This window comes from Dendrobates tinctorius, unplaced genomic scaffold, assembly GCF_039654945.1.
Source record: "Dendrobates tinctorius isolate UK_male_01 unplaced genomic scaffold, ASM3965494v1 ptg000176l, whole genome shotgun sequence".
NCBI classification, from domain to species: domain Eukaryota; kingdom Metazoa; phylum Chordata; class Amphibia; order Anura; family Dendrobatidae; genus Dendrobates; species Dendrobates tinctorius.
In genome coordinates this window covers 80,170-94,010 of record NW_027361843.1, presented here as the reverse complement: position 1 = coordinate 94,010, position 13,841 = coordinate 80,170, and the positions used below count along the sequence as shown (strand labels likewise).

General features: G+C 39.1%; 1 protein-coding gene across 2 annotated transcripts; it reads right to left on the bottom strand.

Annotated features, from left to right (window-relative positions):
- Positions 1-8,399: 8,399 nt before the first annotated feature.
- Positions 8,400-13,047, bottom strand: LOC141054182 (uncharacterized). Of its 2 annotated transcripts, XM_073551404.1 has the most exons (3): positions 12,234-13,047; positions 11,981-12,046; positions 8,400-9,745 (listed from the first exon to the last, which is right to left on the bottom strand). In XM_073551404.1, exons 1-2 carry the CDS (start codon positions 12,969-12,971, stop codon positions 12,026-12,028), a joined length of 759 nt encoding a protein of 252 aa, XP_073407505.1. In that variant the 5' UTR covers positions 12,972-13,047; the 3' UTR covers positions 8,400-9,745; positions 11,981-12,025. The 2 variants fall into 2 exon arrangements, with proteins under 2 accessions (XP_073407505.1, XP_073407504.1); XM_073551403.1 differs by having other exon boundaries at positions 11,981-13,047.
- Positions 13,048-13,841: the final 794 nt, after the last annotated feature.

Sequence of the window (13,841 nt, the reverse complement as noted above, 5' to 3'; positions counted from 1 at the left end):
CAGGTCTTAAAATCAAAGGGCCTCTCAGACGACGTCATCTCTACCCTGCAGGCGAGTAGGAAACCGGTAACCGCTGCAATATATAACAACATCTGGAAAAGATTCTGCAGCTTCTGTGGAGAGATGACAGTTGAGACTGACCACCCCAATATCCCAAAAATCCTGGACTTCTTGCAGGCAGGGTTCAAAAAGGGTCTTAGAGCCAGTACGCTAAGAGTACTGATCGCAGCCTTTAGTGTGTTCTATGACTGCGCCCTGTCAGCACACCCTTGGGTAGCCCGGATCTCCAGGGCAGTTCAGATGCTGAGGCCCTTTAATAAGAGAAAACAAGGGCGGGGGCGCAGATATAGGGCTTCACCTGGTATAAATCAATTAAAATATAAAAGTACTCTGGAGTACTCACCCTTTATGGGTTGTGTTCAGACACAACCACTCTCAACGTTTGTTGCAGTCATATAGCTGCTGCAGAGCTCGTGCAGGTGGACAGCGTCCACTAGGTATAAGTTGAGGATCCAAGAAAAGCACTTCTGAGCATCCGCGCTGCTCTTCTTCAGGTTGCAGTACAGAGTTGTACAGGAAGTCGGTTCCCCCCTGGGATCTTAACCTAGTCCTCAATGCACTATGTAAAAACCCATTCCAGCTAGTGGCAGACATAGGGATTGGTAACCTCTCGATCAGAACGGCATTTCTGGTAGCGATCACGTCAGCAAAGAGGCTAGGAGAACTTCAGGCCCTGTCTATCCAGGACCCTTATCTACAGGTGTTTAACGATAGATTAATCTTAAGACTTGACCCGGCTTTCCTTACAAAGGTTGTCTCAGATTCAAACATGAATCAGGAGGTAGTGCTCTCTTTCCTATTCTTAGGGAACTGACAGAATGAAGGGATCATTCTGTCAGTTCCCTAAGAATAGGAAAGAGAGCACCTACCATAACCTAGACGTCAGGGAGTCAGTACTCAGGTACCTAGACGCAACCAGGCCTTGGAGGAAAGATAATCTCTTCATTCAATATAGTGGTCCGAATAAAGGGAGAAAGGCGTCTAAGTCCACAATTGCGAGATGGATTAAATCCACAATTAGTCTAGCCTATAGGACACAGGGGCAGAATCCCCCTGGGAACCTTAAAGCCCACTCAACTAGGGCCATGGCCACGTCATGGGCAGAGAGGGGGGAGCCTCGGCAGAGCAGATCTGCAGAGCCGCGTCCTGGTCCAGTCTCGGTACCTTCTCTAAACATTATAAATTAGATGTGGTATCCGCACAATTAGCATTCGGCAGAAAGGTACTCCATGCGGTAGTCCCACCCTAGGACCAGTCTCCTTTGGTACTACTCCAGCGTGCTGTCAGGTGGTGACCTGGAAAACAGTAATTAGACCTACCGGTAATTGTGTTTCCAGGAAACCATCCTGACAGCACTATTAGTTCCCTCCCTAGAATACTCATCCGTACTATTGTGATGTAACGTGTATGTGGAAATTTTGTTAAATAAAAATCTTCTTGCATCCATCCAGATGTGTTACTTTAAGAAAACACTGAAGGGTGGTGAGGGGAGGGTCCTTTTGAACTCTCGTGGTTTCCTGTCCCACTGTGGATAAGAAGGATGTCCTCCAGCGTGCTGTCAGGATGGCTTCCTGGAAACACAATTACCGGTAGGTCTAATTACCGTTTTTTAGCGCACCCATAGACTTGCATTGGTGTATTACGGGCGTAGCACGCTGCGATTGGCACGGACCGTAGAATACGCCCGAGAAATATACGGCTGTTGGGAGCAAACCCATAGAGAATAATTTGTCCGTGTGTAATGCGTGCTTTTAACGCCTCTCACTCGTCCATATTCCTCGCCAGTGTGACCCCGGCCTAACAGTAAAATCTGGCACTCCTTGCCTTCTGAGCTCTATCATGTGCCCAAACAGTGGATTACCCCCACATATGGGGTATGGGCATACTCGGGACAATTTGCACAATAACTTTTGGGGTCGAATTTCTTTTGTTATCCTTGGGAAATTAAAAAATTGGGGGCAAAATATTTGTGAAAAAAAATATTTTTACGGCTCTACTATATAAACTTCTGTGAAGCAATTGGGGGTTCAAAGTAGTGCTCACCACACATTTAGATAAGTTCAATAGGGGGTCTAGTTTCCAAAACGGGGTCACTTGTGGGGGGGCTTCCACTGTTAAGGCACATCAGGGGCTCTCCAAACGTGACATGGCGTCCAATCTTAATTCCAGCCAATTTTGCGTTGAAAAAGTCACAGTGCTCCTTCCCTTTCGAGCGCTGCCGTGCGCCCAGTCGCTTACCTGCATATATGGGGTATTGGCGTACTCAGGAGAAATTGAACAACAACTTTTGGGGTCAAATTTCTCCTGCTACACCTGGTAAAATAGAAATAATTGGAACTAAAGTTTATTTTGTGAAAAAAAGTTTAATTTTTTTTAAAGCATTCCAAAAATTCCTATGAAGCACTTGAAGGCTTAATAAATGTTTTGAATGTGGTTTTGAGCACCTTGAGGGGTGCAGTTATTAGAATGGTGTCACTTTTGGGTAGTTCCTACCATATAGACCCCTCAAAGTGACTTCAAATGTGGTCCCTAAAAGAAAAAAAGGTTGTAAAAATGATAAACCGCTGTTTAAATTTTAACCCTTAACTTCCTAACAAAAAATTGTGCTGATGTAAAGTAGTCAAGTGGGAAATGTTACGTATTTTGTGTGACATATCTCTGATTTAAGGGCATGAAACTTCAAAGTTGGCAAGTTGTGGAAATTTTTGCCACATTTGATTTTTTTCACATATAAAAGCAAGTCATAGCAAAGAAGTTTTTACCACTATCATGAAGTACAATATGTCACAAGAAAACAATGTCAGAATCACCAGGATCCATGGAAGCGTTTCAGAGTTATAACCTCATAAAGGGACAGTGGTCAAAATTATAAAAATTGGCCCGGTCATGAACGTGCAAACCACCCCCAGGGGTTAATGTTTTATATGGTATGACTATCTGGATTAAAGTGATATTCAAAGGTGATAACTGCAAGTTTTTATACATTGTCATTTCTGATTTTTTAATACGTAAATAAACATCATATCGACCTAAATATAGCAGCATCGTAAATTATAATGTGCCACGAAAAAACAATCTCAAAATTACTGGGATTTAAGCATTCCAGAGTTAACACACAGTGCCATTGGTCAGATAAAAAAAAAAATTGGCCCGGTCCCTAAGGGGCTAAAATAGGAAAGTTGAAAATCTTTACTGATAAATCACGTAAGTCATTGAGAACAAAATTAAGTGGTGACAAGAAACCAAAGTAATGAATTGATGACTGGAATCCCAATTATCTTAAAAATCAAAGAAAAATAACTGCAGGTGGATACAATGTGTGAACTTCAACACGACAAACTCAATGCGACTCAGTTGTGTGCAAGGTTCCCCACATGCCTTTAGGTATTCCCACCATGGTCTGGGCAGAATCTGGATGAGACTGCAGATTGTGTTTGGGGGAGAGGAGGAATAGGGATGATTCTCTTCCAGACCTGGATTAGTGCATATAAAACATTTCCATCTGACTCATAACTAACTTCCTTGATATTTTAGAACCACACTTGTTGTGTGAATAGGTACAGTAATGAAGGTGTGGTTTTAATTTTTAGAACTGGTAAATTACACAGAACCTGACAGAGTAATGCATTAGTCCAATTCATACACAAATGTCAGAAGATGAACCTGGTTTATGCCATGATACTCTTGAGCATATGCCCAATTAAGCTGCTGCTCATTAAAGCTGATGTCGATTACTAGGACAAACTCTTCTTGATCGAAATGTTTGGCCACCATAAAATAGTAAAGCTTATACTGGAGTCCAGTGCTGTTCCCGCAGTGTTGGTTCTAAGAAAACAATCTATAATTGTTATTTACTGGAAAAAAAGTATTCACTAAAACAGACATGGCTGTGAAGGTGAAAGTACAAGCAGTGGATACATAAATTAGTTCATTAATAGTATTCCTTACTTTAGGAGCTACAAACTGCTCCATATAAACTTTGCTTAAAGTGCTACATTGATACAAGTCTGCCCCATAAAAATCTATGGCGGACATAAGGGCACAGTCACATGATCAGTATTTGCACCTATGCCATAAACGGGACTTAAACAGAAAAAAGTATAATGGAAAAGTCTGCGAATCTTCCAAGTTTTGGACCCATATTGACAGAGTTACAAAATACTGACATGAAAGTGGCCCAAATGGAACATTCACATTTGTACTAATGTACAGTGCCTTGCGAAAGTATTCAGCCCCCTGGAACTATTCAACCTTTTCCCACATATCATGCTTCAAACAAAGTACCAAATGTAAATTTTTGGTGATCAATAACAAATGGAACACAATTGTGAAGTTGAACAAAATTTATTGATTATTGTGGAAATTCAACAACTGAAAAGTGGGGCGTGCAATATTATTCTGCCCCTTTAACTTAATACTTTGTTGTGCCACCGTTTGCTGCGATTACAGCTGCAAGTCGCTTGGGGTATGTCTCAATAAGTTTTGTACATCAAGAGACTGAATTTCTTACCCATTCTTCCTTGGCAAACAGCTCAAGTTCAGTGAGGTTTGATGGAGATAGTTTGTGAACAGCAGTTTTCAGCTCTTTCAACAGAGCTTTCGGACAAGTGTCGCACGTCAATACCTGGCACTGCCGCCGACACTCGGATCGGAGCTGCATAGAAATACATAGCCCTAAGGGTCAGATTCTTGATGGAGGCTTTCTGTAAGGTTTCAAAAGGAGCTTTTCACCAGGGCTTCTAGAACTATATTCAAATCCAAAGGAGGAATCTTTGGGCTAGGGTTCAGTCTAGATCTATGACAGGATTTAATAAACCACACAATCCAACTATTGGCTGCTAGAATCAATTGTATAGCGCCCCCTGGACCTTTTCAACCTTTTCCCACATATAATGCTTCAAACATAAAGATACCAAATGTAAATTTTTGGTGAAGAATCAACAAGTGGGACACAATTGTGAAGTTGAACAAAATTTATTGGTTATTTTAAATTTTTGTGGAAATTCAAAAACTGCAAGGTGGGGCGTTCAATATTATTCGGCCACTTTACTTTCAGTGCAGCAAACTCACTCCAGAAGTTCATTGTGGATCTCTGAATGATCCAATGTTGTCCTAAGTGACTAATGATGATAAATACAATCAAGTCTCCGTTTAAATGCACCTGCTCTGTGATAGTCTCAGGATTCTGTTTGCTGCACAGAGAGCATCATGAAGACCAAGGAACACAACAGGCAGGTCCGTGATACTGTTGTGGATAAGTTTAAAGCCGGATTTGGATACAAAATGATTTCCAAAACTTTAAACATCCCAAGGAGCACTGTGCAAGCGATCATATTGAAATGGAAGGCGTATCATACCACTGCAAATTTACCAAAACCCGGCCATCCTTCTAAACTTTCATCTCAAACAAGGAGAAGACTGATCAAAGATGCAGCCAAGAGGCCCATGATCACTCTGGATGAACTGCTGAGGTGGGACAGTCTGTCCATAGGACAACAATCAGTCGTACACTACACAAATCTGGCCTTTATGGAAGAGTGGCAAGAAGAAAGCCATTTCTTAAAGATATCCATAAAAAGTGTCATTTAAAGTTTGCAACAAGCCACCTGGGAGACACACCAAACATTTGGTAGAAGGTGCTCTGGTCAGATGAAACCAAAATCAAACTTTTTGGCAACAATGCCAAACGATGTTTGGCGTAAAGGCAACACAGCTCATCACCCTGAACACACCATCCCCACTGTCAAACATGGTGGTGGCAGCCAGGGTTGTGGAGTCGGTAAGCCAAACATGCGACTCAGACTCCTCAATTTCCCATACACCGACTCAGACTCCCACATATATTGCTTACATTTAAGTGAAAAATTTATTATAGTACAATGTGAACATCAGACATTGAATCATTTTTATGATACAATAATCAAGATATTTTGATAGCACATATATATTTATTGGAATACAACTTTAGAACACAAAAAACTAATACATTGTAAATATGTAATACACTATATAATATTGATTACATATATACAGTACAGACCAAAGGTTTGGACACACCTCATTCAAAGAGTTTTCTTTATTTTCATGACTATGAAAATTGTAGATTCACTCTGAAGGCATCAAAACTATGAATTAAAACATGTCGAATTATATAATTAACAAAAAAGAGTGAAACAACTGAAAATATGTCATATTCTAGGTTCTTCAAAGTAGCCACCTTTTGCTTTGATTACTGCTTTGCACACTCTTGGCATTCTCTTGATGAGCTTCAAGAGGTAATTACCGGAATATGGTCTTCCAACAGTCTTGAAGGAGTTCCCAGAGATGCTTAGCACTTGTTGGCCCTTTTGCCTTCACTCTGCAGTCCATCTCACCCCAAACCATCTTGATTGGGTTCAGGTCTGATGACTGTGGAGGCCATGTCATCTGGCGTAGCACCCCATCACTCTCCTTCTTGGTCAAATAGCCCTTACACAGCCTGGAGGTGTATTTGGGGTCATTGTCCTGTTGAAAAATAAATGATGGTCCAACTAAACGCAAACTGGATGGAACAGCATGCCGCTGCAAGATGCTGTGGTAGCCATGCTGGATCAGTATGCCTTCAATTTTGAATAAATCCCCAACAGTGTCACCAGCAAAGCACCATCACACCTCCTCCATACTTCACGGTGGGAACCAGGCATGTAGAGTCCATCCGTTCACCTTTTCTGCATCACACAAAGACACAGTGGTTGGAACCAAAGATCTCAAATTTGGACTCATCAGGCCAAAGCACAGATTTCCACTGGTCTAAAGTCCATTCCTTGTGTTCTTTAGCCCAAACAAGTCTCTTCTGCTTGTTGCCTGTCCTTAGCAGTGGTTTCCTAGCAGCTATTTTACCATGAAGGCCTGCTGCACAAAGTCTCCTCTTAACAGTTGTTGTAGAGATGTATCTGCTGCTAGAACTCTGTGTGGCATTGACCTGGTCTCTAATCTGAGCTGCTGTTAACCTGCGATTTCTGAGGCTGGTAGCTCGGATGAACTTATCCTCCGCAGCAGAGGTGATTCTTGGTCTTCCTTTTCTGGGGTGTTCCTCATGTGAGCCAGTTTCTTTGTAGCGCTTGATGGTTTTTGCCACTGCACTTGGGGACACTTTCAAAGTTTTCCCAATTTTTCGGACTGACTGACCTTCATTTCTTAAAGTAATGATGGCCACTCATTTTTCTTTACTTTGCTTTTTTCTTGCCATAATACAAATTCTAACAGTCTATTCAGTAGGACTATCAGCTGTGTATCCACCAGACTTCTGCACAACACAAGTGATGGTCCCAACCCCATTTATAAGGCAAGAAATCCCACTTATTAAACCTGACAGGGCACACCTGTGAAGTGAAAACCATTTCCGGTGACTACGTCTTGATGCTCATCAAGAGAATGCCAAGAGTGTTCAAAGCAGTAATCAAAGCAAGAGGTGGCTACTTTGAAGAACCTAGAATATGAGAGACAGTATTTTCAGTTGTTTCACACTTTGTTGGTAATTATATAATTCCACATGTGTTATTCAAAGTTTTGATGCCTTCAGAGTGAATCTACAATTTTCATAGTCATGAAAATAAAGAAAACTCTTTGAATGAGGTGTGTCCAAACTTTTGGTCTGTACTGTATATAACACTATGACTTTTCTCAGCTAAGACAAAGCCTAGATCCTCAGGCTACATTCACATCATGGTTGTAGCCAGGATCAAACCTAGGGGGGGGGCAGAGCCTCATACTGTTCCGCAGAACCTCATACTGCACACCTCAGCTGCTGCAGAACCTCATACTGCACACCCCTACACTTGAAAATAAAGCCTGCACCTCAAGAAGATGTGGTGATGAATGCAGTCTATTTATTCCAACTATCAATTGATGTTGATGTGTTACTGGGCATCCTTTTGGGCAGCTATGAGGTGTACCTGACTGGTGCTAACTAAAAAAAAAAAAAAAGTGTGTTAGTCTGTGTGCTACCCGGCTTTCATTCTTTTTAGTACAGATAAGATATGGATAAATGGATAGATAGAGCAGATTTCTAATCTGCTTTTGCTATTGAAAACATCTATGAGCTTAAAAACCTTTCAGGTGATGCGGTTTTTTAAAAAGCTGATCTGCTTTTGCAGCTGAAAAACGTATCCTCAAAAAACACAGGAAAAATGCTGTGTGTGAATGTAGCCTTAGATCAGGAATAGTAAACCGAATCAAAGAAAAACCCAAATTTTGGTCAAAAAATGTATATAAAAATTAAATAAGATATATGAATAATAAAAAAGTCATAAAACAGATATACGATTAAAATACCTTTATTAAGTAATAGTAATACGAATACATATAAAAAAAAAAAAAAATAAAAAAGATGTGTGCTCAAAAGAATTTTATATATACACCTATATAGGTTAATAAAGCACGGCGTTCCCCATTAATAAATAACTATATTTTATCCCTCTATACATTGGCTCCTTAAAAATTGACATAAAATATATGGAGACCATATAGGCTCAAACAAGTGTCTGTGCATAGAACCATGTGGTGATGCAAAACAATCAACAAGGAGAGAAACCAATGTAATGGTATAAAGTGCAAAAAATGCAAATTCCAAAAATAAATAAAAGAGTGAGTGTAGGGGAAAGGAAGGAAGAATAGAGGGTATATACCTTGGAGGAACGCTGCTGGATGAGCTACACACGCCCGACGTACGTTTCGTCAGGGGGTGGAGTGTGTAATCACAGATCTCCCTAAATACTCCTGTGCAAATAACATGTGGGAGGATTAAACCTATCACGGCGCGCGCGCCGCCATGTTGGCCGGAAATGGATCCGCCCTCCCGTCACATGACCGGTAACCTAGTAACAGGATGCCAGACACTGACGTAGGAATAGGGAAGCCGGAACTCAGGCTGCGCGTGCGCACAGGCCATCCACTCACATGGTATAAGCACACCTCCAAATGTGGAAGGGTGACTGGATTAAGCGGCGCATGCGTAGCCAGTAAAACAAGAGGTACCCGACCATGTCCGAGAAGCCCAAAAGGGGAATCCGATGCATGTGTCGAGAAACACCGAGTCCCTGGCCACGCACGCGCACATCCAGTTCCCAAACACATAAGCTAAAAAATATATATGAAAACAAAATAGAAAAAATAAACATAGACTCCGGAAAAGAAATTTCTTTACAAAAGAGTATATATATATATATATATGTGTACTTTCAAAAACGCATAGCAATCAATATATAAAAACCACATAATAGAAATATATCCATATGCATCTGGACTACTTCAATCGAAGAATACCATATAGAAATCCATATACAAATAATAATAGAATGAGAGCATGTATAAAAATAATGTTATCACATATTATATAATGATGTATAGTACATACATTAAAGGTGTCAAGAATGGATTACCATTTAAGAGTACAAAAACAAGGTAAAGGAAGAAGGAAAAAAAAAAAAAAATTAAAAAAAAAATTAAAATATTTTTTTAAAAATAAAAATAATATATTGAATACATAATGAATGAATAATTAATTGAATAAATAAATAAATAAATCTTCTTCCATGGATTTGTACTAAACACGATGGACAGTCACAGGTATGTATTTCTTCATGCATCAAATAATTCCGGATCGTCTTTCATCACTCAAACCATAAGAAGGGAAGAAACATAGTTCCTTAACAAAAGAAATATAAAATATTAATAAGACATAAAAGAAAGGAGGGATAAAAAGGGGGGGAGAAGGGTGAGACAAGGGGGTCCGCAATATTAAAAAATAACAAAAATAAAAAATAAAAATATATAAATATATAATAAGAATATATTACAGTTTACAGAAAAGGTGCAAAGCTAAGATTTTCGTTAAGACCTAAAGGTGAGACTGTTTTGAGGCTCCAAATCCACTTAGCTTCCAACCGTGCTAAAGGGGCACTTATTCTACCACCTCTAATGTTTGGTTTTACCATATCAATGCCAATTATCCTCAATTCGTTGGCGTTGCAGTTGTGGAAAAGTTTAAAATGTTTCGGTATAGTTTTCAATATATTTATATCCTCAATTTCCTTTGCCGCTAAAATTCCCAAAACATGTTCCCGAACCCTTACCTTTAGTTGACGGGTTGTTAATCCAACATAGATTAGGGAACAGGGGCAGGTGGCATAGTAGACAACTGCTTTGGTTGTACAAGTTATTGTATGAGTGATTTTATACATACTTAAGCCATCCGAACTAGAAAATGTCTGGGCTTGATCAATATTTGAACAAGCCACACATTTACCACAAGGTTTATAACCCCACGCTGGTTTGGAATCCAAAAAGGACATTGACTGGATGGGTTCTGGAACATAGTGGCTTTTAACTAATTTATCCCCCAAATTTACTGGTCTCCTATAGGTTATGCTTGGTTTAGATCCAATATAGTGAGATAAAATTGGATCAGTATGTAATATGGGCCAAGCTTTTTCCAACATTTTTATCATCATATTCGTCTGACCGTGATATTGGGTAATATATCTTATTTTCCTATCAGATGTTGATGGTCTCGAAGAGTATAGAGCCTGATGTCTTGATACATTTTTTGCTCTATTGAATGCCCTTTTCACAGATCTGTGGCTGTAGCCACGATCAAAAAATCTAAGTTTAAGCTCATCCGCTTGTTTTAAAAAGTCTTCCTCATTTGAGCAGATCCTACGTAATCGCAGGAACTGTCCAATGGGAATAGATTTCACCAAAGCTGGGGGATGCGCTGAAGTAGCATGAAGGAAAGAATTTACTGAGGTACTTTTCCGAAATAAGTCAGTCTGTATGCAATTCTCCATATCTCTTTTTACTTTTACATCCAGAAAGTCAATCACATCTTTATCAGATTGATAAGTGAGATGTATGTTCATAGTATTATCATTTAAATTTAAAATAAACTCTTTGAGTGCTTCAACGGATCCCTGCCAGATCAAAAATATGTCATCAATGTACCGCGTCCAAAAGAGAACGCGGTGCATTGATGACAAACGATCCGACAGGAAAAGGTCCCTCTCCCACAGCCCCAGGAAAAGATTTGCATAAGCCGGTGCATAAGATGCACCCATCGCAGTGCCCTGGAGCTGCAGGTAGAAGGACCCTTTAAAAAGAAAAAAATTGTGAGACAGTGCAAAGGATAAAAGTTGCTCTACAAATTGACTCATAGATGGAGACATGGTTGAGGATTGCAAATAAAATTTGGTTGCATTAATGCCATCAGAGTGAGGTATGTTCGTATAGAGTGATTCAACGTCACATGTCACAAATAGTGTGTCCACACCAATATATAGTCCATCAACTTTTTTTAAAAACTCATTTGTATCTTTAGTAAACGAGGGTAATGTTTCTACTAATGGTTGTAACTTTGAGTCTATAAATTTATTAACATTCTCCATAAAGTTCCCACACCCTGAAATAATGGGTCTACCCGGAGGGATATTTTGGTTCTTGTGAATTTTTGGTAGCAGGTAAAGGGTGGGAATGGATGGTTCATCTATCTGTAAGGCCATAAAGAGTTCCTTTGATATAGTGCCATTATCCCTTGCATTACTTAGGATAGACACCAATTCAGATTGATATTTGATCAAGGGATTAAATGTCAGTCTTCTATAGCACGTGGTATTTTTAATTTGCCGAAATGCTTCCTTTTCATATAGTGATTTTGGCCAAACCACCACATTCCCACCCTTATCTGCAGGTTTAAAAACCACATCTTTCAGATCCTGTAACCGCTTGAGACCCAGTCTTTCTTCTCTACTTAGATTATTATTGCTGGGATACCGTGGTATTTTTTCAAATTCTTTACTCACTGTCTTAACGAAAACATCAATTACTGGACATGATGATAATGGTGGGAATTTTCGAGAACGTGGACGAATTGATTCAGGGATCTTACCTTTCTCCAATGTATTATGATCATTAGCCAGATTATCAAGAATATCTAGCGCCTCTTGTTCCGCCTCTGTAGGGAACAATTGAAAAATAGTCTCGTCATGAAAATGCCGTTTGAATAATAATTTTCTTGCAAAAAGATTTAAATCTTTGATTGCCGTAAATTGGTCGAAGAGTGGAGTAGGACAGAACATAAGACCTTTATTGAGCAAATTAATTTCAACAGGTGAAAAAATGTGAGTACTCAAATTAATTACCTTAAGATTATTGTCAGGAGTATATCTAGTAAGTCTTTTCATCGGTTGATACCGTACATCACGTTTTCTCTTAGGTGTAGAGATAATGGAAGTTGATACAGAGGCGGAAGTAGAGGCACCAGAAATATCACTCACAGATGGATTGGAAGACATAGATGGATTACGATTATGTTGACGGTCACCATTATTCTCATTGGTTGCATTTTTACGCCATCTGTATACTCTACCCAAATTGAAATCTCTTTGATCCCTCATCAATTTATTGCTCTGATTAACTTGTATATCCTTAATCCATTGTTCGATATGTTTATCCAATTGTAAACCAATCAGTTGCAGTTGGTCTGTAGATAAATTAGCTTTGGCACTAGTATATGCCTCTTCAAGGGACTTATCAATCTCTGCCAAAGAGTTAATGTTCAATTTAATTAACAGCTCCATAAGTTTCTTAGACGTATCATTACAAACGCTTTCCCAGTTTGAAATAAATTCTTGGTCACTCACTATAAAAGATGGAGTGACATGGACTCTCAGGCCTCTGGGAATTAATTGTCTCTCAAAATAGTTTTCCAAGAAAGCCCGATTCCACCAAAAGCGGATTCTTTTATGTGTTAGATTCTTAATCACATTAAAAACAGAATTAAATTGTGAACCACTTGTCACCATTGTTGTGGTACCACTATTACAGAAGACTTCTTTAACACGTCCTTGCCAGGATAATTCCCTGGCTTTGAAATCCATATTCAGGTAGAAAAACCTGTGCAAAACACAGACAATTAATGATAACTCAAATTAACCTGATTTTAAGGCAATACCACAAAAAACACGTGAAAGAAAGAAAAAAAAAAAAAATATATATATATTTTTTTTTTTTATATATAACAATAATAATGAAATGGTTATAATTCTATTAGTATACCTTTTTCAACGTGTATAAGTGTGTGCCACTGGAAGAATGGTAGACCATTCGAGAAAAGATTTGTAAACCGAATCAAAGAAAAACCCAAATTTTGGTCAAAAAATGTATATAAAAATTAAATAAGATATATGAATAATAAAAAAGTCATAAAACAGATATACGATTAAAATACCTTTATTAAGTAATAGTAATACGAATACATATAAAAAAGATGTGTGCTCAAAAGAATTTTATATATACACCTATATAGGTTAATAAAGCACGGCGTTCCCCATTAATAAATAACTATATTTTATCCCTCTATACATTGGCTCCTTAAAAAAGTGACAAAATATATGGAGACCATATAGGCTCAAACAAGTGTCTGTGCATAGAACCATGTGGTGATGCAAAACAATCAACAAGGAGAGAAACCAATGTGATGGTATAAAGTGCAAAAAATGCAAATTCCAAAAATAAATAAAAGAGTGAGTGTAGGGGAAAGGAGGGAAGAATAGAGGGTATATACCTTGGAGGAACGCTGCTGGATGAGCTACACACGCCCGACGTACGTTTCGGAATGAATCCTTCGTCAGGGGGTGGAGTGTGTAATCACAGATCTCCCTAAATACTCCTGTGCAAATAACATGTGGGAGGATTAAACCTATCACGGCGCGCGCGCCGCCATGTTGGCCGGAAATGGATCCGCCCTC